This window comes from Uranotaenia lowii, chromosome 3 (genome assembly GCF_029784155.1).
Source record: "Uranotaenia lowii strain MFRU-FL chromosome 3, ASM2978415v1, whole genome shotgun sequence".
Taxonomy (NCBI): domain Eukaryota; kingdom Metazoa; phylum Arthropoda; class Insecta; order Diptera; family Culicidae; genus Uranotaenia; species Uranotaenia lowii.
Genome location: NC_073693.1, coordinates 162853737 through 162878093, shown reverse-complemented (window position 1 = coordinate 162878093; position 24357 = coordinate 162853737). Strand labels below are relative to the sequence as shown.

Here is a 24357-nt window from a genome sequence, read left to right as displayed (position 1 = left end):
AGATATGGAAAGCTTAATAAAAATTACACTTACAGTACCGTTCATAATTGTATAGAAATTGGAAGCAGGCGCACTGCCACTTTGGCTTTGAACTTCCATAATTTTTTTTTCTCTGATGATATTTTTTGATGAAATTTTCTGCGTAAGATAGATCAACTGTCACACTATCATATCACGAAATTTGAGTTTTCTAAAGATTGTGTGGCCAGAGATAGAGTAATTCTACAAAAATAGCCCTTTTTGGACTTTTACTATTCAAACTGCAATATCTCAGAAACTACGTAACGCTTTTTATTGAAATTTTGCAGAGCCATTGTTGAAATATAAACTTAACATGTCTGAAGTTTTATCCAGGATATCAAAAGTTACGCGATGAACAATATTTCAGGCATGAACCGAAAAATACGATTTCTATAAAATTCATGAGAATAATATCTTTTCCATCCACAAATCAGTCAAATAATGTCTGACAGAAGCAATGAACATAAAAAAATGAATAAATGATCCATTTGTGTTTTGAAATCAGAATCTTACAAAATTGTTTTAGGTTTTTTTTATTGAAACAGATTTGCTTGTTGTGGAACATAAAATATGATTCTCCTATGGAAACATTCGTCCAAAATTCTATAGAAATTTTAAATTCATGCCTGAAATATTGTACATCGCGTAGCTTTTGATCTCATCGATTGAACTTTTCAAAATTCAGACATGTTAACTTAATATTTCAACAATCACTCTGCAAAATTTCAATAAAAAGTGTTGCGTAGTTTCTGAGATATTGCAATGGTAAAAGTCCGAAAAGGCCGATTTTTGTAGAAATAATCTATCTCTGGCTACACAATCTTTAGAAAACTTAAATTTCGTGATATGATAGTGTGATAGTTGATTTACGATACGCAAAAAATTTGATCAAAAAATATCATCTGAGAAAAAAGTTATGGAAGTTCAAAGTCAAAATGACAGAGGGCGAGCTTCCAATTTCTGTACAATTATGAACGGTACTGTAGCTTCCAAGAAAGCTGAAGTAAGAAGCCATACGTTGCACATAAAGATATATTTTCTTGATTTATTTTAAAGATCATGCCCACAAAAGCTTTAAAATCGTTCTTTTGAATTTTCAATGAATCGTCAAAATTGTTTAAGTCACACCAAATATATTTTGAATAATAGATTGAAAAGTTGACGAAACTTGGCACATTTTTGTATCTTTAGATTGTCAATATACGAAACACAGAATTTTTGACGAATTTTCAAAGGTAGCTGATATTCGAACCTTTTGTCAATTTGTAATTTCTCTTTTAAGACTTAAATTCAACTTTGCACTGGATTTTAAGTATATTCACGCAAGATTTTCACAATAATTTTTTATTCACCAGAAAGGAAATTATATGCTGATTCTGGTGGGGTTGTTATATAAAGTTATATAAGTGCAGCAATACTTTACAAAAATATGAAAAATAAGAATGTTTAATACTATCTGAATATTCATAAGTTAGCGCAAAATATCGTTAGCAGCTCTTATGTAAAAACACCACTTGAATCGGTATCAAATTTTCTTTCTTATGAATATATAAATTTATTGCAAAAATAATTCTTAAAAACCTGATAACATTGCAAATTGGAGAAAAATTTGAAAAACAGTTACTTTTGAAAATTCGTTAAAAATTTTCTTTTTTGTACTTTAAAAATCTATAAAGATGGGAAAGTGTGTCAAATTAAGACAACTTTTCAATCTTCTATTCAAAATTTCTTTGGTGTGACTTAAACAATTTTGACGGTTCATTGATTGAAAAGTACGTTTTTAACACCTTTTTTACGGTGGTTGTGGTCATGGTTTAAAAAAATTACAAAACAGCATATCCTTATGTGCAACGTATAGCTTATGACTTCAGCTTTCTTGAACACTAAGTGAAATGATTTTGAGGCTTTCGTAGCTTATCTACTATCTTGTTCCCGAAGCTTGTTTTTACGGTTTTTTTTTTTAGATTTTGAATAGCGGAAAACTGACGTGTTGTAAGTGAATAATGTCTGAGAAACATATTGGAGTTACGTTACGTGGTTTCCAAAACTATAAATTATGTGAAAATCGATTGAAAAACAAAAGAAATATAGCGGAGCGTAAAATTTACACTCAAGGTCTGATTAGGGAGTTTTTTCTGGGCTTTCAGGGTTTTAAGAATTCTAAGAATTCATTTAGGCTCTCCGAAGATTTTTTTTATTTGGATGCACTGGAAGAAAGTTACAAGCCAACTTCCAATAGTGTCATATTGACACTCAAGAGCAGATTAGGGTCTAACTGAGAACGGATCTATCAATGCGTAGCATTCTTAGTTTATTATTATTATCGTGTTTCGATACAACCGGGGTTCGAAACCAAATCTAACAAATATGCTGTTTAAAATCTGCTTACCATAAGGTTGCCAGATTTTTTTCAGCAGGTATACGATCCGAACAAACCGGGCTATTTTAGGTTAAAACCTGGCAAATCCGGGCATTTGATTTTAAAATTGACGACCAAAAATCCGGGCAATATCCAGGCAAATTTTGTCAAAACCCAGAACTTATTCAACAAAAATTAAGAAAAAAAAATTCTTCATCAAAACTTGTCGACAGATTTTAAATCGTGTTATATGCTTCCAAAAAACCTTTCATGAATATTCACTAATCACTCACTAATCGTACTTCCACAGCCAGAACTTATGTCTGAGTCCCAAAGAATAATAAAAGTGTCTTATCATTCTTCTTGTCTTTGTCCATATTTTTAATAATTTTAACATAAAAACATTAAAATGATCAAAAACATGAATTGGTTGGGCCTACCATGGAGCAGAGAACGCAGAGACATCTGGAACACAGGAACAGGAAGAAACGTGGACCACCAGTACCATACGTTTCAATTGGGCAGTATCGTTGGAAGCATGCTAAGAAAAATGCTCCGTGATGAAGAAACCATGCGTCATGTAAAGGAACTTCGCCAATAGCTAGGGCCATTCGAAAGGGTTGGAAATGATTTATTTTGTACACGGAAATCCCAAAATCTCTCTGGATTTCAGTGTACAATCATTTCTGGTCACCGACCAAGGTTAAAGCGCCTTTACTCGCTCTTGAAAATAAAAAAGAGAAACAGAAATCATTAGTAGTACATAAAACCCTCCGAGGTCTGTTTAGAGCTCGGAAAGTTTTTCCAAAAATTTTAACTGTATTCAAAATAGTACATCAAATTACCTTTGAAAGTTCTCATCAAATAAAAATTAACCTTATTAGTGGATCAAAAACATTTAAATGCGAATCTAGTTATCAAAGAAAACACTAATAATGTATTCATACAAAACTGGACATTTAAAAATATGCGATGTTATACGATTCATATCATTGGATCAATTTCAAAGTGTTTTTTTGATCATACTTTTTCGAAACAAAATTACCCAAGTATTAGAAAAATTCATGTATTCTTTTATATTATCCAAAGTAAAAACAATTTAATTTGTACAATAGATTCGCAAGTGACAGAATTAAGAAACCACCTACCTACCCCTAGCAATTGAATCCACCCCCGAACTAAGTGCTATATTACGCCAGCCGTAGGCGAATTTTAAAAAGTCAGTGAGTGCTGCGATTAAACGCAAACGACTGTTGGTAATTGTAATTGAAAATATATAAATGAAATTTTTCATTCGAAGCATGCCAGCCCATTTAGAAATTCAACAATGAATAATTGGAACGAAAGAAAAAAATAATAAGAACGTCCTCACCAGTTTTCTGCTAGTTTCCGCACTTGGTGCTGACTTCATTCGGTTTCAAAAATTTTGTCACTTTTTATGAGCTCATTTCTCAATAACTTTATTAACTAAAGATGATTTCACTATCCTGCTTGAGCATATTGGGTGGAAGAGATTTTGTTCAGCTCACGACAAACAGGATCACCTTTTTCCTGTTCGTATCAACTTATATTCTCACTTCACATTCATAAGAGACCTGAACATATTTTTATCATTCCCAATGTAGCACTAAAAAGACCACTCTCTCACGTATCGAAAAAAAGGAAACAAAACTTTCCCGTTCGCTATCCCACCCAACTCCTTTCTCCATTTTCAACAATTCTGCACCATCAAAATTAAACTTTCTTCGTCATCCAGCCCGTGCAAAAAACTTCCCGGAGGAACCGCACTGAGCAACGATAACAAGTGAAAAAAGGGATTTCTAATTTAGCACTTGATTTTTTCTGTTATCAGCAATGATTTCTTTGTTGTATCCTTTGAAACATTTGTACACTGATGATTTGTTTGTAAAATCAAAACTTTTCCTCGAAAAGGACAGAAAAACGAAAAAATTGAACGCAGAGAAAATAAACGCGACCGCACTCGACCAAGGCCTACTCGCTTCCCAAAAAAAAAAAAAAACCTTTCATGAATATTTTTATAAAACTTGCTCAAAAAATTTTGTTTTAGAGTCATCGATGAAAGAAAATTTACAGCACAATTTGTATTTTTTGTTTGATTTACATAAAAAAGCAGCAAAATCCGGGCATTTGTCAATGAAATTCGGACAACCGGGCCGGGCCGGACTTTTCCCAATTTTTTTTTCATTAAATAATCGGGCAAACCCGGATAAAACCGGGCAATCTGGCAACCTTAGCTTACCATGAAATAAAGAAATGACACTCGAATGTTATTATATTTTTATAATAATCGTTAAGAAATGTAAATATCACAAATAAATGTACAAGTTGACTGTTTCTATGGAATCCAAATATGGAAGCGCTTTTTATTTTGAGAAACCCCGTCAAGTGCATTAAGGGAGATACAACTACAGTTACATTCCTTATGACTAGAAGAAAGGTTAACATAACAAATTGTACCGGAATGCAGCTAGTAGCTTTTTATGGTATCATTAGACAAATTCAGGTTTTAAAAAGGTTTTCGAAAGTTATGAAGCGTATTTTGTAAGTTATTTTGAATATCACCTGTCTCTATCGTAGTACATATCGGAGTTATATGTACATAAAAATTATTTAACGTCAAAATTTTGTGACTTGAGGGAATTTTGTTTCACTTTTCTACAATTTTCACTAAAAAATTCTACCAAAGTTTAGTTTTTGCACTTTAATAATGAAGTATATTTTTGTAGATTTTTTCGATTTTCTTTTTTCATTATTAAAAACATAGGTTTGTTTATATTTATGTAAGTTTTCACTAAACGAACAAATATTGGACTTTTATTTTTTATTCACATAGTATTGCGTCTCACGACATAACTTGACGAACATAATTCCATATTGGACTTATACCATTGACGATATGTAGACACCACACGAGTTGTATCACTTTAAGCAGAGTGTTAAACATTTTGAATCATTTTTTTTAAATAAGGTGAATCGAGAATGTAATCTTTACTTATAACCTTGACAACAGCCTTCAAATCAGGCCAGTGGTTCATCATATTGCTGGATTTTGAGATGTGATAAAGAATGGTTTGAGAGATTTTTCAATTTTGAATGAGAATAATAGTTTAAAACCTTGTAAGCAGATTTCAAATTTAGGTTCCAAATTTTAGCTCCTGATTTGAATTTTTAAACTACACTCAGAAAAATACTATTATACATGCCATAAGATTCTCTTATGAAGCGGTGCCATAAGAAAAATCAATGAAATTCATAAGATTATCTTATGACGCAAATGAACTCTGCAGATGAACACCTGTTTCAATGAGAGGTTGTGGCTTTTCATAAGAGGGTCTTATAAAAACAGGAAATGTCACGTTTGATGAGAATAATTCAAAACAATTGATGTTAAAAATTTATTTATTTTATTGTTCGGCTAATTTGTTTGAAACTTCATACATTATGGTCACCATCAGCAGCACATCAATTCCCGGTTCCAATGAATTTGTTCGGCCGCATACGGTATTTTGACCTTGGATTCTTCCCCGGTCAACGTGCTGAAAAGTAAACAAAAAACAAATTAGAGTTTACCTTTACAAATGTTTAACGATTACAAAAATAAACTTTAACTCGAACTTACCATTTAAAAGAATATAACTAATTATTCCACAAATTCGTTTGACGACTAAAAAACGACTGAAGGAATGAATGTGTTCATATTTTTCTACAATGCCTTTTTTTTTTGTTTCGATTATAGTCGTTTTACCATCTTTATGGCATTCGCGACTTTATCAACGTTGCAGTTGGCGGATCGTTATTGAAAAACTTATCCGGTACAACTGTGTTCGATGTTTACTCTTGGGCTCGAACTCGCGGACATCGGCTCAGAAGACAACAGACTTGCCAACTGAGCTATATCTCAAGCCGATCTTCTACAATGCCGTTTCTTCTATTTTTCATAAGAACTTCGTATGAAAATTGAAAGAATTTCATAAGACTTTTATGAAAACTTAGTTTGGACGCAAAAAGGGGTTCATAAGACGTATCTTATGAAAATTATAATAAGATTTTGCCTGAGTGTACATATCAGCTCAATATGATTATATAAACAAGTAGAATTTTAACAATTTTAATTGTGAATTTTTATCATGTATTTTTTATGGTTAGTGTTTTCAAGTTAAGATGTAAATATGACCTCGCATTACAAATCTAAGCAAGACTTTATATGTTTATTATCCTCATTCATTTACTTTGTATGGATGATAACCTTCATAAATAGAAACCTGCTTTTCATTCTCTTTCGCAATTCAAAACTTAAGAATACGAATCTTCTTATCTTAACCTGGGTTGGAAAATTCAGGTTTTAACTATTAAGAACCTAAATTCAAATTTAAAAGGCATAAGTGACGATTGCTCTAATTTATAACCAACAACCCCAGACATGAACTTTTGTAGAGTTATAGTTAAATAGCCGTGTTCAAATAAATCTAGCCGAATTACTACAGCTACATACATATAATAATGAACAAAAGAATTTGACACATGCTACATCGTGTTCATTTGAATTTACTGTTACTCTAAAATGTTGGTAATATTTGCAAATTTTTTAAGTAGATAGATTATGGGAAATGTCCTCTATCTAAAAGCATGAAATTTTCTATACTCAACTCTTCTTCCATAAAGGGGAGAGAGAATGTTAAAACATCGTTAATTTCATCCGAACAATGAAAGTGTCATAGACTTATTTCCAGCAGTGTATGTAAGCCTAGATTTGAATCTTATCATTGACCAGGCTGCTACAAGCTTCTATTACATGGTATGTTTTTAGAAGATGTTTAAAATAAAAAAAAAACAGTAGCTCATTTTTTTAGAAATGGAAAATTTAGCCTTTTTTGAGCCATTTTCAGGCAAAATTAAAATATTTGGTCGGTGAGTCCCCATACGCTTAATTTTTTTAAGACTTGTAGTCCATATTTCTAAATTTTCATCTGTTAAATTATGGATCAGCAATGTTTATCTTTAGAATTTTTTATTTCATTCAAATTAATGTCATTCTGAAACATAAAAAACTGTAAACGCCTGGGAAAATTAGTGATTTGAATTTTCAGAATATCTCATTGATATTTTGATTTTTTTATTTAGTGTTTGGAATATCCGTGTTATAATTGGTTCTATCCAAGTTAATGTAACAGGGAGTTATATTCATATGTGTATATCTTGGAAAATAATCTTGGTTAGATGAAATTTCTAGATATAAAAATAATAACAGTCAGAGCAAGTTCATTGGTGTTGGGAAAAAGTGGTAGAAATTTTGACACCAACGGCACATTTTGAAAATTTTGCCATGCAAAAACATTTTTAAGATCTGTGGCCTTCTAGCTTTTTTACAACACGTGTTGTATTTTCGCATGCTGTGCAAAAATAGCAATATTTCTATCACATACGGCTGAAATAGAAACAGTGTTGTAAAATAATACAACGCCCCAAGATCTCAAAAACATTTTTGCATGGTAGAATTCTCAAAATGTCACAATTTCTACTACTTTTTCCCATCACCAGTAAACTTGCTCTCAGGATGTTAAACTGTAGGAAATTGATTGGTTTTCAACGAAATATTATAAGTCTTTTCTTTTTTTCAAACTTGTTCTTTGAAATACTTCTACAATATTTGTATGTTCTGATGCATATAGATGCACTCGTTTATGGCATTTTTTAATTTTATCTTTCTCAGTTTTAATATTAACAAATCTCAGCAGACCAGTATTCAATAGAATTTAAAATATGAAAATCAATTAAAAGTAATAGTATTTGCACTGAAATCCGTACCTACCCCTTTGCCTACATAACATCGATTTCAAAATTCTTTTTCTCATATTGAGGATGAATAAATTTTCTATCAATCATTTGAACTTAATTTTTGCATAAGAATTGAAGTAGGTACCGTTGATATTTCTGAATCAATGATCAACAAAACGATGAAAAACTATTTTATTCTGGTGGTATTTCAATTTTGTCGTTGGTTATAGATCAAATTTGTGCATTTAAAATTTTCTAATTTTTATGGATTTATATGGTTAATTCAAACCAATGATTTCTATAGGTTTTGACCCCAATTGGTATAAAATTGTAGAAGTTATGATTGTTTTACTGTAACATTATTGCTATTGCTGATATGAAATTATTGTTCTTTGAAATAATAAAGAAAAAATGCAGTGTACAGTACCCAAGTGAGAATTTGAGTTTTTTAATGCTATCCAGTCTAACTAAGAATTCAAGCTATAAAACCACGTTCGGTTATGTAAGAGTCTATAAAACTCCAATACAACGCTTAGTAGCACAAAAAGGCCCTTCTGTAGTAGGTTCTGTAGAGCAAATTATAAAACCTTTACAAGCCAACTCAACTTCTTAAGTTCTGTATGAATTATGCTTATAAAACCTATTTATCATATAATTTTCATTTACAAATAATTCTGCTCCGCAAATTGGTTTTCACTAATAATTTTTAAAACAAATGAATCTCATTCAAATCAAATATAAAAAAACAAATCAGAAGCTTAAATTTATTTGTTATGAATCTGTAAAGAAATTTAATATTATTTTCTCCTTCTGAATTTTCGTTACCTGCTCTAAATTAACTTGCGCTTTTAAGTTTACCGCAAATATGTATTAAAAAATTACGAACAAATAACGGGCCTACAGTAAACTGCTATTTTAAGCAATGAAAACCCGATAGAATTCATAAAAAATATCAATTTTATAGTAAATTTTTTTGTTGTAGTTGTTCAAGATCAAGTTTTCAAAATTATTTCAGCCATTGGGATGCTGAGCTTTTATAGAGCATGAATTAAATGAGGATTAATTTCAGAAACAGAAAACTGTTGTTAAAAAATATTCCATTATTTACCATGAAAATGGCGAGAACATTCTTTTGTTGACATTTTGGAAGATTGCCAGACGACTTGCTTTTGTAAACCGATTGTCCGGCCGAATAACTTTTATGAAACTTTTATAGCTTATAGAAGGTTTCGTTTCTTATAAATGATTTATAGACGCCACATAAAGTTATTTATTTGCCTGTTTATAACCTAAACGGCTTGTAATGACCTTATAAGAAAACAAATGCTACGAATAAGTTTGAAAGGGCTTTTATAGATCAAAACAGGTTTATAAGATGGTATTTTAAACCATTTACATATCGACTATCATTTACAAATATATTTCTGTTTTATAAGGCCCTGAAAGAGCAAAATAAAAATCAAATCAAATAAATTTATTGTTGTTATATAAGTTGGATATATTATACGCTTATAGATGTCCTGGAGGCCAGTTGTAAAAAGGTTGCCCATGAATGCGTTTTAAAACAATAAAAGATCATATAAATCGTTTATAAACTATCGTTAAAGAATTATAAAACCAAAATGGATTTTAAGTGTTACTTGGGTAGACTGACTCAAATTTGTATGAGAAATTTAAAACCTGTGAAATGTTATGCGCTGCAAGCTTAAATTGATCCTAGTCCTAGTACAAGATCTCATGCCAAATTTGGGCCAGATCGGATCACGGGAAGGGGTCGCTCAACGAGCCTGAAGTTTGTATGGGATTTTGAGACATTTTATTCGGGAGAAACATGAAAATCCAGTCTTTCATCAATAACTTTGGTTCCCGTCGGCCGATTACTTTCAAAAACGAGTTTTCTTAAAGACAAACTAAAATTGTAGAATCACAGTGCAAAGTGTACAGTGGACTAGAAAATATAAAAATAAAACGATTAATCAAACACTCCAGGCTCATAATGATCATTGTATCAAAAGAGTAACAGACACAAAACAGCAAAAGAGTAATTTAAGCTAGATTCAACTGCTGTAGCGAATTGCATTGAGTCTGAAGTGCGAATGGGGTTTAAGATATTTTACTCAAGCGAAGTATAAAGCTGATTTCTTAGCAAACATTGTCGTTTACGAGTCGATGTTCTTAATTTTTTTAAATTTTGAGTTAAGACAAATTTTCTACTTCAGATCGCATCCGCAATAAGCGTTATCAGAAAAAGTTTCCTAGTATTTACTGGTTTTCTTGATTATTGAGCTTTTTTTTAAATAAAGCTCCCTTCAGTGTTTCCACACTTAGAAAATCAAAAGATTCGAATGGGTTCATAAATAGATCCATATTATTCCAGATAATTCTAATAATTTCAGATTATTTGACCCTCTCAGACTGCTGACGAGCTTTGCCAGCCGATTTTTAATTTTTAGGATAAGAAGATATTTTGTTAGCAGTTTTCTTTGTTTTAATAGCTCTATAACTAGTTTGAAATAATCTAGGAAAAAAAAATCAATGTTTTTGATGAAATTGTTGAGTTACCAGTTCAATTTAATAATATTGAAAGTTAAAACTGAGAGAATTAGCACCTCTGAAGTTATAAAACACTTAAAATATATATTTTTTTTAAGATTTGAAGTAAAAGATTGTCTGTTTGTATGGGAGGTCACCGGCCAAATATTTTAATTTTTGGTGGAAATGATCCGGGAAAAGCTTTACTTTCTGCCCATGCAAAAATTAACGTTACTGTATTTCTTTTTCTTTACGGTTTCCTTCTACAAAATACACCGTGATTAGGTTATCCAAATTGTATGGTGCAAAAATTATCGCCCTCCAATGGCTGGTTGAGCGAAAAGTGCAAGTGTAATTTATGCAAATAAGTCTTAGGTACAACTGCTTAGCGACCAGAGGGCTATTCGCTTTAGCCGGCTTCTTGGGTGTATGATGCAATGATTTCTATGGAGGGCCCTTGAGAACCGATTTGAAAATTGAAATTTGAATTTTTAATTGAAAAATTGTTAAACGCTCTAAGAGCACAATAATGTTAAGGAGTTGTCGTTCCTTTTATATTTTTTAAATATTTTATACCAAAAGTGATTCCAAGACGGGTAAATTTCAACCAATCATGTGTGGATAGTGTCCACCTGTAGATTTGCCTACGCGTGTAGGTGGACATTTTGAAGGTGCCACTTGAAACGATAAGTGCTGCCATTAGAATGTTGTAGACTCAGATCGGTAATGCATAACATAGATACAAACATGACGCGGGATAACATATGGCCGGGTGTTAGTCAGACCAGTTTGCAATCGATTCCACGCTAAAGTTAAACTTGTAGGACTAGACTCGGGGGATTTAAGTGGGCTCGGCATGGTATGGTGTTCTACTCTACATCACCGCAAAGGAATCGATATCGGTGCACCTTTTCCGAATGATTAGGTATACCTTCTATGTATATACAAGTTTGATGTGTCAGGTGCACATGTCCTCAACCATTTAGTGGAGCGTTTATGTTTGCCTTTTTTCGCCTTCTCTCTTGCTGCAGCGTTCCAACGATTTTTGGTTCTTGACGTCCTCAAAAAGCGTCAGCGACGTAGTTGTCGGCGTCCGTTCTGTTTTGATTACTTTTTTTATTTATAGTTTGTTATTTTTAACAGTTGCTCCCCCTGGTTTGCACAAATACCGTATAATTTCGACTCGGCGCAGTTAAGACGGATTGCATGTCAACTCAACCATGGCCGGATGATTGTGTGGGATCAAAATCGCTTGGTGGCTCATGATACTTTGTCTCAAATTATAATTATTCCTTTATTCTTTTAAATTTAAATCCTCAATCCAGTTTTGGTAATATAACTGTAAAAATCTCAACAAACAACTACAATCATTCCGGTTCGGTTTCAAACGGTTGATTGATACTCTTCTTTCGACACCCGCAAGAAGCTGAACATTGTATGTTCAGGTGCCATTCCAAACCCCTTTAAATCCCATAGGCCACCACACCGGTTTATCGTTTCAAGCAATTCGAAATGATGATCGGATATAAACCACCTTAAGGTCAAAAGTTGCACCTCTTTGTACGCAATACCTATGTGTGTTGGTTTTATGATTTAGTTACGGTTGATCGATTGTTCGGCAACAGCGGCTGGTTGATTGAATCGTTCAAGAGATCGAGCACCACAACTTCGAACTCGTTGTTCAGCCGATCGAGCCGCTTATTTATGATCTGGCCGTTAATTAATTTCCTATTCAGCATTTTTTTTCGTTGTTGTTATACGAATGTTAGACACATGTCTATAGTTTAAAAGATGAACTCCACGGCATTTTTTCTCGCTTCCCGCCACAACAATGATTATTCAAATTACCAGAAGGCTTCGCCGAAAACTATCTCGACTGAAGTTGACTTGACTTGTCGATGATGAGGATACCCCACTTTGGAGGTGAAACTTTGCTTAAGAACTACCATTCACGCAGCTCTAGAAGGTCACTGGCAGTAATGGAGTGGTGTTGAAAAATTATACCCTCCGGTTGGTTGAACCGAACAGCAACTTCAAATTGCAACAACAATCTAGACGTTTCTCGCTTCTGCGAAGCTTCCGCGGAGAGCGTGATTGGAAGTGGAAGTATGTTTTGCTTTGTTGTTGTTTTGCTTCCGTTTGTGTCATTCCGGAACCATTTTTCCATAGAACCATTTATAGCCCCCTCAAAATTGATTATCAATAACATACTAATATAGTTTGTGTTTTTTTCTTACCTCTTGCCCACAGGAATTGCCTCCGGAGGATCGCCCGGCACGACGATCAGGAATTCTCGAACCAGAGCATCCTCAACGCCATGGAGAAGTTTGTCAAGACAGTCAATGCCATGGACGAAACGATACTGGTTCCGTGCCGATTGATGGATCGGAAGGTAAGCAATTATCGTCCACTCCAGGGCTGTTATAGAAAAGCTTTAATTTTTTTTTCACAAGAAGAACAGATGTTCAATCATGTCAAAATATTTGGTCAAAAATAATCAAAAAACTCAAGTCTGACGAAATGACAAAAATGACAAAAATGACAAAAATGACAAAAATGACAAAAATGACAAAAATGACAAAAATGACAAAAATGACAAAAATGACAAAAATGACAAAAATGACAAAAATGACAAAAATGACAAAAATGACAAAAATGACAAAAATGACAAAAATGACAAAAATGACAAAAATGACAAAAATGACAAAAATGACAAAAATGACAAAAATGACAAAAATGACAAAAATGACAAAAATGACAAAAATGACAAAAATGACAAAAATGACAAAAATGACAAAAATGACAAAAATGACAAAAATGACAAAAATGACAAAAATGACAAAAATGACAAAAATGACAAAAATGACAAAAATGACAAAAATGACAAAAATGACAAAAATGACAAAAATGACAAAAATGACAAAAATGACAAAAATGACAAAAATGACAAAAATGACAAAAATGACAAAAATGACAAAAATGACAAAAATGACAAAAATGACAAAAATGACAAAAATGACAAAAATGACAAAAATGACAAAAATGACAAAAATGACAAAAATGACAAAAATGACAAAAATGACAAAAATGACAAAAATGACAAAAATGACAAAAATGACAAAAATGACAAAAATGACAAAAATGACAAAAATGACAAAAATGACAAAAATGACAAAAATGACAAAAATGACAAAAATGACAAAAATGACAAAAATGACAAAAATGACAAAAATGACAAAAATGACAAAAATGACAAAAATGACAAAAATGACAAAAATGACAAAAATGACAAAAATGACAAAAATGACAAAAATGACAAAAATGACAAAAATGACAAAAATGACAAAAATGACAAAAATGACAAAAATGACAAAAATGACAAAAATGACAAAAATGACAAAAATGACAAAAATGACAAAAATGACAAAAATGACAAAAATGACAAAAATGACAAAAATGACAAAAATGACAAAAATGACAAAAATGACAAAAATGACAAAAATGACAAAAATGACAAAAATGACAAAAATGACAAAAATGACAAAAATGACAAAAATGACAAAAATGACAAAAATGACAAAAATGACAAAAATGACAAAAATGACAAAAATGACAAAAATGACAAAAATGACAAAAATGACAAAAATGACAAAAATGACAAAAATGACAAAAATGACAAAAATGACAAAAATGACAAAAATGACAAAAATGACAAAAATGACAAAAATGACAAAAATGACAAAAATGACAAAAATGACAAAAATGACAAAAATGACAAAAATGACAAAAATGACAAAAATGACAAAAATGACAAAAATGACAAAAATGACAAAAATGACAAAAATGACAAAAATGACAAAAATGACAAAAATGACAAAAATGACAAAAATGACAAAAATGACAAAAATGACAAAAATGACAAAAATGACAAAAATGACAAAAATGACAAAAATGACAAAAATGACAAAAATGACAAAAATGACAAAAATGACAAAAATGACAAAAATGACAAAAATGACAAAAATGACAAAAATGACAAAAATGACAAAAATGACAAAAATGACAAAAATGACAAAAATGACAAAAATGACAAAAATGACAAAAATGACAAAAATGACAAAAATGACAAAAATGACAAAAATGACAAAAATGACAAAAATGACAAAAATGACAAAAATGACAAAAATGACAAAAATGACAAAAATGACAAAAATGACAAAAATGACAAAAATGACAAAAATGACAAAAATGACAAAAATGACAAAAATGACAAAAATGACAAAAATGACAAAAATGACAAAAATGACAAAAATGACAAAAATGACAAAAATGACAAAAATGACAAAAATGACAAAAATGACAAAAATGACAAAAATGACAAAAATGACAAAAATGACAAAAATGACAAAAATGACAAAAATGACAAAAATGACAAAAATGACAAAAATGACAAAAATGACAAAAATGACAAAAATGACAAAAATGACAAAAATGACAAAAATGACAAAAATGACAAAAATGACAAAAATGACAAAAATGACAAAAATGACAAAAATGACAAAAATGACAAAAATGACAAAAATGACAAAAATGACAAAAATGACAAAAATGACAAAAATGACAAAAATGACAAAAATGACAAAAATGACAAAAATGACAAAAATGACAAAAATGACAAAAATGACAAAAATGACAAAAATGACAAAAATGACAAAAATGACAAAAATGACAAAAATGACAAAAATGACAAAAATGACAAAAATGACAAAAATGACAAAAATGACAAAAATGACAAAAATGACAAAAATGACAAAAATGACAAAAATGACAAAAATGACAAAAATGACAAAAATGACAAAAATGACAAAAATGACAAAAATGACAAAAATGACAAAAATGACAAAAATGACAAAAATGACAAAAATGACAAAAATGACAAAAATGACAAAAATGACAAAAATGACAAAAATGACAAAAATGACAAAAATGACAAAAATGACAAAAATGACAAAAATGACAAAAATGACAAAAATGACAAAAATGACAAAAATGACAAAAATGACAAAAATGACAAAAATGACAAAAATGACAAAAATGACAAAAATGACAAAAATGACAAAAATGACAAAAATGACAAAAATGACAAAAATGACAAAAATGACAAAAATGACAAAAATGACAAAAATGACAAAAATGACAAAAATGACAAAAATGACAAAAATGACAAAAATGACAAAAATGACAAAAATGACAAAAATGACAAAAATGACAAAAATGACAAAAATGACAAAAATGACAAAAATGACAAAAATGACAAAAATGACAAAAATGACAAAAATGACAAAAATGACAAAAATGACAAAAATGACAAAAATGACAAAAATGACAAAAATGACAAAAATGACAAAAATGACAAAAATGACAAAAATGACAAAAATGACAAAAATGACAAAAATGACAAAAATGACAAAAATGACAAAAATGACAAAAATGACAAAAATGACAAAAATGACAAAAATGACAAAAATGACAAAAATGACAAAAATGACAAAAATGACAAAAATGACAAAAATGACAAAAATGACAAAAATGACAAAAATGACAAAAATGACAAAAATGACAAAAATGACAAAAATGACAAAAATGACAAAAATGACAAAAATGACAAAAATGACAAAAATGACAAAAATGACAAAAATGACAAAAATGACAAAAATGACAAAAATGACAAAAATGACAAAAATGACAAAAATGACAAAAATGACAAAAATGACAAAAATGACAAAAATGACAAAAATGACAAAAATGACAAAAATGACAAAAATGACAAAAATGACAAAAATGACAAAAATGACAAAAATGACAAAAATGACAAAAATGACAAAAATGACAAAAATGACAAAAATGACAAAAATGACAAAAATGACAAAAATGACAAAAATGACAAAAATGACAAAAATGACAAAAATGACAAAAATGACAAAAATGACAAAAATGACAAAAATGACAAAAATGACAAAAATGACAAAAATGACAAAAATGACAAAAATGACAAAAATGACAAAAATGACAAAAATGACAAAAATGACAAAAATGACAAAAATGACAAAAATGACAAAAATGACAAAAATGACAAAAATGACAAAAATGACAAAAATGACAAAAATGACAAAAATGACAAAAATGACAAAAATGACAAAAATGACAAAAATGACAAAAATGACAAAAATGACAAAAATGACAAAAATGACAAAAATGACAAAAATGACAAAAATGACAAAAATGACAAAAATGACAAAAATGACAAAAATGACAAAAATGACAAAAATGACAAAAATGACAAAAATGACAAAAATGACAAAAATGACAAAAATGACAAAAATGACAAAAATGACAAAAATGACAAAAATGACAAAAATGACAAAAATGACAAAAATGACAAAAATGACAAAAATGACAAAAATGACAAAAATGACAAAAATGACAAAAATGACAAAAATGACAAAAATGACAAAAATGACAAAAATGACAAAAATGACAAAAATGACAAAAATGACAAAAATGACAAAAATGACAAAAATGACAAAAATGACAAAAATGACAAAAATGACAAAAATGACAAAAATGACAAAAATGACAAAAATGATAAAAATGATAAAAATGACAAAAATGACAAAAATGACAAAAATGACAAAAATGACAAAAATGACAAAAATTACAAAAATTACAAAAATGACAAAAATTACAAAAATTACAATAATTACAAAAATTACAAAAATTACAAAAATTACAAAAATTACAAAAATTACAAAAATTACAAAAATTACAAAAATTACAAAAATTACAAAAATTACAAAAATTACAAAAATTACAAAAATTACAAAAATTACAAAAATTACAAAAATGACAAAAAATAACAAAAATTACAAAAATTACAAAAATTACAAAAATTACAGAAATTACAAAAATTACTGAAATTATTAAAATAACAGAAATGACAACCAATTACAAAAATAACTAAAATTACTTAAATTTAAATAAATTCAAAAGTCACACAAAATTTCAAAATTTTCAGATATTTTTGTTTGTTTTTTCCGAAGTTCAATGTGTTTTAAACGTCATTTTGATTGATTTGGGTATCCTGAATCTCAATCTGCAATATTTATATCTGCTATTGTTATTGAAATAACTTTTGATAATAAAATAAAATTGTTTGAGAAAGTTTTGTACTTTTTTGCCAAAACTTTAACATAAACAGATTAAAATTTAAAATAATAGTTTTAAATCAATTATCAACTTTCATCAAGACATGTTATTTTTATTTCTACGAAAAAAATGTTCTATGTGTTTACTTTTCTTCATTAAACAATTTTTAAAAAAGTTATAAACAAATTTGAATTTTTGATATTTTTAAAACATAAATCGAATTGTTTTGCGGGTTTCAACGAATTTGTTAATTGTAATCAAGTAATCAAGTTTTTTTTTTTTTAACTTTCCTCAGTAATGTCAAAATAAGGACTTGAACCTAATTATATTTTTCCAAATTTTTAAAAACTGTAGGATTTTACTTTTGAGCATTATGCATTCCTTAAATGAATGAAGCATAATAAACAAAACCAGCATCGAATTTGTACTTCAATGATGAAGGTTTGATAGTTGAGCAGTTATCAATAATTGATTTCACTTAAAACTGACACATTTCAATACTCCATTTCAACAAAACTAATTGTTATGTTTCAAATTTGACAAAAGATTTGAGTTCAGGACGCTTAAATCTACAAAATCAATCATTAAAACATAAGCTCTAAAATTCTTTTCTCTTGAGTTATCAAATAAATTCTATAAATAGGTTTTTTTAGTGTCAAGACATATAGAAACTAAAGGAACTGGAGAATTGGAAAAGCCTAAACAAAATATAAGAAACGCGCGATTTAATTCCAAGCACTTGTTTGAAAAGCATTTCAGAAATCATTTGAATTTCTTCTGAGCTATTTGTAATGGAACTTTAATTAACCATAAGCAAAACCAACAAAAGTAAAACCAAATTGTAATTTGTAAAATAAAGATGATTTGGAAAAAAAAAGACGTGTTTACTGGAAAAAAATTGTCATTTAACGGAGAAAAACTTGTCTTTTCAATCTTCATATTTTATTTGAATTTTCAAATGAATTTACCTAAAGAATCAGTTTTTTTTAATTTTAATTATACTTATCGAATTCAAATCTAATTGTTTAAATTTTTGGGAATATTTTTGATAAGATTGTCTGTGTTTTTCAATTCTGAATTTTTGGTGGTCTTAAAATATTATCCTTTTGCTTATTTTTTTCGTTCAAAAGTTTATCTTTTAAATTGCGATTATATATATTTTTTTAAAATCATTACACTACGGCAGAATTTGTCAAACTATCTTTAAGTTGAAAATGAGAAATAAATTTAAATTAAGATGAATAACTAATATCTAGTATTATTATTTTCCTAACAATTAATCTTGGTTAATTTTAACCTGATCTAACTGTCTAAAATTTATTTTAGAATTCCATTTTTTATCAAAATCTGTGTTTTGGGAACTTTTTTTCCAAATTTTTATAACTAGACTGCTTAAAAATTATTTTGAAGCAAATTTCTAGTTCATAATAAGAAACATTATTTTGAAAATTTTATCAACGGCTTATCGAAAATATCATCGATTTGAAACTTTATTTGTGATTTGGTTTAGGAAGTTAAGATTTATTTCATCAGTAAAATTTAATTTTTTTTTAGTTTGAGTGATAATTATGAATAAGAATATGATTTTTTTTGTTTCGATTATAGTTCGATCTTGGGCTCGAACTCACGGACATCGGCTCAGGAAGCAACTGACTTGCTAACTGAGCTATAGCACAAGCCTCAGAGAAAATGATTTAATAAATCCATTTCCTTACCCAAACATTATTTTTTATTCTTTCAGCTGGTAACATTTTTGTAGTATTTTTTACCCCTAAATGCATGTAACACCCTTATGCTTTTTCTTTAAAAACAAAACCAAAAATTACTACGACTTCGATAATTCTTTATGCGTAATGACATCACAAATTTATCAAACACAATTTCTTCTTAAAAAGTGTTTTTTGATTTTTCATTAAAAACAAAGTTTGTTAAATCATTTTCCTTTTTCTAAGTAGGGTGAAAATCGCATGTTTTCGAAAAATTAAAAATAACTGGTAAAGCCATTAATTTTTCTGGCTACGTCAATTTGAAGTCCCATCAACCTTAAAATTTTTGATGTATCTACAAGCGGTATGATTATCTGTGGACATTAAGTTTTTAGAATACATTAAAGTTGAAAAGTGTTGCATGATGCCCCAGTTGATGGTAAACTGTTGACGGACAGATTTTTTAAAGTAAAAAAAAAACTTCAATAGTAATAAAAAGATACAAATCGATGAAGTTTTCAGGTGATCAATGGAACTACTTTAAAAAACCTACTGATCAGTTGATTGTTCTCATGGTTGGTAAATTGTCATTCATAAAGCAATGGAAAATCGTTGTTGTTGTTGTTGTTCATAACCGATCAATTCTCTAGTGAAAATATTTATCCATAGGCAATGATTTCACAGGTATACAACTTGGTCTAATGATTGTTTACGTCGAACGAAATTGAAATCTAATTGATAGGTTTCCCGTTCCTTGCCTTAATCTACCACATACGATCAATAAGATTTGTTGTGGTTCACAGACTCGCTAGGATTTCCCCATTTGCTGTAAACTAAGTCCAAGATCATCCACAAAGTAGCTCGATACCAATACCAAGCACATTTCAACAGAATCATAATTGCGAAAAACCAAACAACCCCTGCTCGCCTCATCAACAACAAAATCAACCCCATCGAAGTCTTGTAGGTAGTAGTTGTGAATGATGATCGACAACGAATGGTCAGTTGAAAACCAAAATCAGCAAAAGGAAGCAAAACGCGAGTCTCTCGCTTCGTTCGGTTCGGTTCGATGACCAGTCAGTGTAGGTACCATCAATGAAAATTTGCCAACAGATGCCACAGACCAATATGTATTACACCTACAAGTCTGACCGCTGCTATCGATATGATCGCGCGTCTACGAAGAAGTGACATATGGTGGCGCGATATATTTATAAGGATGGCGCAAAACGATACTAGATCGGAACGGTGTAGTCAACTTAAAAGTGAATAGAGCATTTAGCTCACGGTTAGCATCACGCCACCCTCCCTCGGCTGATGGTGGTGGTTGTGGAAATACCGAGGCGACCGACTAAGGGTAGTTCGCGGTTTACCTTTAGGAATTCTCAGAATCTCAGCTCAGCTCAGCTCAGACGACTGTTAGGTGTTGAGGGCTAAATTGATTAACTTTTAAATGGTCACCACTAATAAGACGGTTAAAGCTTTCGGCGCAAATGCGGGAAATTCCGCTGCGGCTGAGACGGACCAGTTTGTTGCTAATGTTTAAGTATCGGAGGGCTGGTTTACTGCGCAGATTAATTAGAATGATTTTGTTCTAATTTCATAATGATTGAAAATAGACTCAAAAATTTGAAGTCATTATGTTTATATTTGAAGTTTAAATGGTGTCCACGATGAAATTGCCACTCTATGAAATTGCCACTCTATGAAATTGCTTTAACTTTTAACCGTTGGGTAGAATTTAATGGGAATTTGGGTGGATTTAGTTCACAGTGCATTGTTTACATCCTGCAAGTTTTAAAGTTCTGTGATCAAAACTCGCGGAAATGGAGTCGAAAGAACAGCTCGTGCGTGATAAAATCTTGCGCATTCATCACGAGAACAAGGATCTCTCGCATCGTTCCATCGCTAAAACGTAGGGAATCCCGAATTACACAGTGATTAAGGATTGACGAGGAACGATTGACCACCGATCGGAAGCCCAGAAGTGAAGATTCTGTATGATTGTAGGCTTCAGCCTATGATCCTAACAGTTTGATTACATCAGCATGTGCGTTGTAAAGCGCCATCATTCTTTAGATTGGTTTATTACGAGCGTAATTCTGTATTCGATTTGGAAGCTGAAACGGTCTCACGTTGCGCAAACTGCTACGAACTTCATTTGGAGAAATTTGTGATACTAAATACGGTGAAAAGTACTTTCCACGGGTCAAGTCGTTTAAAAACATCGCATCTGTTAATTTCCTCCGAGTTCGAGTGACTCCAGTCCTACTAACATACACAAGTATCGGTATTCCGGCATTTTGTCTTGCCCCCCCCAGGGTTCCTTAAGGCGTATCTTTTTTGAACCCTTTCAATCCTGTTTTTATGAACGTTATTAAAAGGACTTTACTGGCGTATCCAATAGTGGTTCGGATAAGCCCAACATGAATAGAGACAATAGTGTAAGGATTGTCTAGTTCGTTACAAATCCTGCTTACCATTCCGTACATAAGCTTGCTTTGGCTACGACTTGTTCAACATGTTTCGAGAAACTGAGTTCTTCATCTCACTCGACTCCCAGATCTTTCACGGAGAATTTTCTAGCTATGGTACAGTTGTTCTCGAAACAATATTCGTGCACAATATTACTCACTTTACGAGAAAAAGTACTCATATTACACTTTGAGGCATTGATTTTCAATCCCATAACATCTGCAACATTCTGAAAATCTATGAAGCGCATTTTGTAGGGTCAAACAATCCTTTGGATGCCGAACAGGGAGGAACAGTTTTAGATCATCTGCGTATATCAACACAAACACGTCATGCAGCACTCCGAGAAACTCGTTCATAACCGCGACGAAAAGAAGGGGTCCCAAGTGACTCCCTTGTGGTACGCCGCTGATGACCGAGGCTACCCTGGATCTCGCATTCCCTATCTTCACAAATTGGACTCTTTCTTTCAGGTACGAACGAATCCACTGAAGACAAATTCCGGTGATCCCATTTTCACACAGCACTGACAGGAGAGCATTTATGTTAATCACGTCAAAAGCCTTTGACATGTCGGTATTTATAGCATCGACTTGAAAACTTGAAACCCTTGCATCATCCATTGTGAAGTTCGAAAAACGAATTCTGCCAAGTTCGTAACCGTTGATCGCTTTTTTTTTAAAAAGCCATGCTGAAAGTTCGACATTTTCCCTTCTAACCATGGATACATTTGGTCATAAATTATGCTCTCGAACAGTTTGGGTATGGCAGACAGAATTGCTATCCCACGATAATTTTCAGCAGACAGTGTTGAACCATTTTTAGTCATTTTACTCGAGTGAGCCATTTTGGTATTACAGTAGTCGAGTCGAGTCGAGTCGAGTAGCTCGACTGAGTCGACTGCGAAAAATTTCAACATTAAAAGACGCCAGTTGAGCACTCAAATTAATTCGATCAATTTCACTTGACTACCGTAATATGACATTTCGCTCGACTCGACAGTGACTGAAGTCGAGTCGAGTCGAGTTACTCGACACTTTTAATGTAATAGGTCCCTTTGTTTTGATGCTACATTTTTCTAAATGTGATAGTATAGTATAGGTCGTATTTGAACGACTTAGCTCTTTTCGGACTCTTGTACGACTCTAAACAAATGGTTTCTCAACTGCTCTCCCAGTCTGAAACCTTCTTCCAGCTTCTCAGTAGTCAATTCTGAAACGGAAACTTCATCTGCAATTTGTTCTGGATCATTTTAAAGTATCTCTGTCAGATCCTCATCCGCAAGCACTGGTTCCTGGAATAATTCTGAAACATCCTCTTCAGCCACATCGTCGAAACCTTCGCCACCGATGACATGAACCAGGAAAATAATTTCCGACGTGTGGTTTACCTGTTGAATTTCGGTTGATTGCACACATTCAGACCAAAGGAAACTCCAACAAGCGCTAAGAGTCGATGTACTGATGTCTGGAAGAGCTGCTCCAATTGGTTCCAATTTGGTGAAAGCTTTCCAAGCCTCTGGAACGGTCAGTAGCTGAACTTTTTCGATCGTTTCCAAAATAAATCGCAACGTCCTGCCTATGAATAGCTTCTTGAAGTTTGCTATTATGGCATGTTCAAGGGGCTGGATCAACGTTTGGTGGAAAAAATACCACTTTTATTTTTGGATGTTCCAGCGGAGGATGACAATTAGAAGAGCATGAAACTGTTCTCCCTTTGTTTCCAAGTAGGTTTGAGCTTCAAGGACGAACATTTCCTCGAACAACTGTCAACAAAAAAACTGCTTGCGTGACTCATGATTTTTGGTTAGCTAACCAATGTACCGAAAGCTGATAAAAATCCATGCCCTTCAAGGCACGAGGACGCAAAGATCGATTGATCAAAAGTGGCTTAAAAAGATGATATCCCGATTTCAATACGTTTGTCGATTTACCGATTTTGGCAAGATAGGTTCTTGTCGGCATGCGCTTCCAAAACAGACCCGATTCATCCACGTTGAAAACCTGGTGGGTATTGTAGCCTCCCTCCCAAATTATCGAAGCCAATTTCTTGCGGCGGTTTCGTCTGCTGAAGCGCTTTCACCCCGGAGCTTTACATTATGGAGAGAATATCGCTTAAGAAAACCAACGAACCAATCGGAACTAGCGTTAAATGACTTGATTCCATCACTCGAAGATGGTTCTTGTTGGATGATAGCGCTGTGAAATTTTAGTGATTTTTCCCGAATGATTGGACCATCCACAGGAACTCTCTTTTGGTTAC

The 24357-nt window shown here is 31.4% G+C and overlaps 1 protein-coding gene across 1 annotated transcript in view; it reads left to right on the top strand.

Annotated features, from left to right (window-relative positions):
• LOC129754587 (uncharacterized) overlaps positions 1-24357 on the top strand; it is a 75925-nt gene that overhangs the window by 45701 nt on the left and 5867 nt on the right. The window contains exon 2 of the mRNA XM_055750728.1: positions 12959-13100. Coding sequence (XP_055606703.1) covers positions 12959-13100 — 142 coding nt within the window. The remainder of the gene's footprint in view (positions 1-12958; positions 13101-24357) is intronic.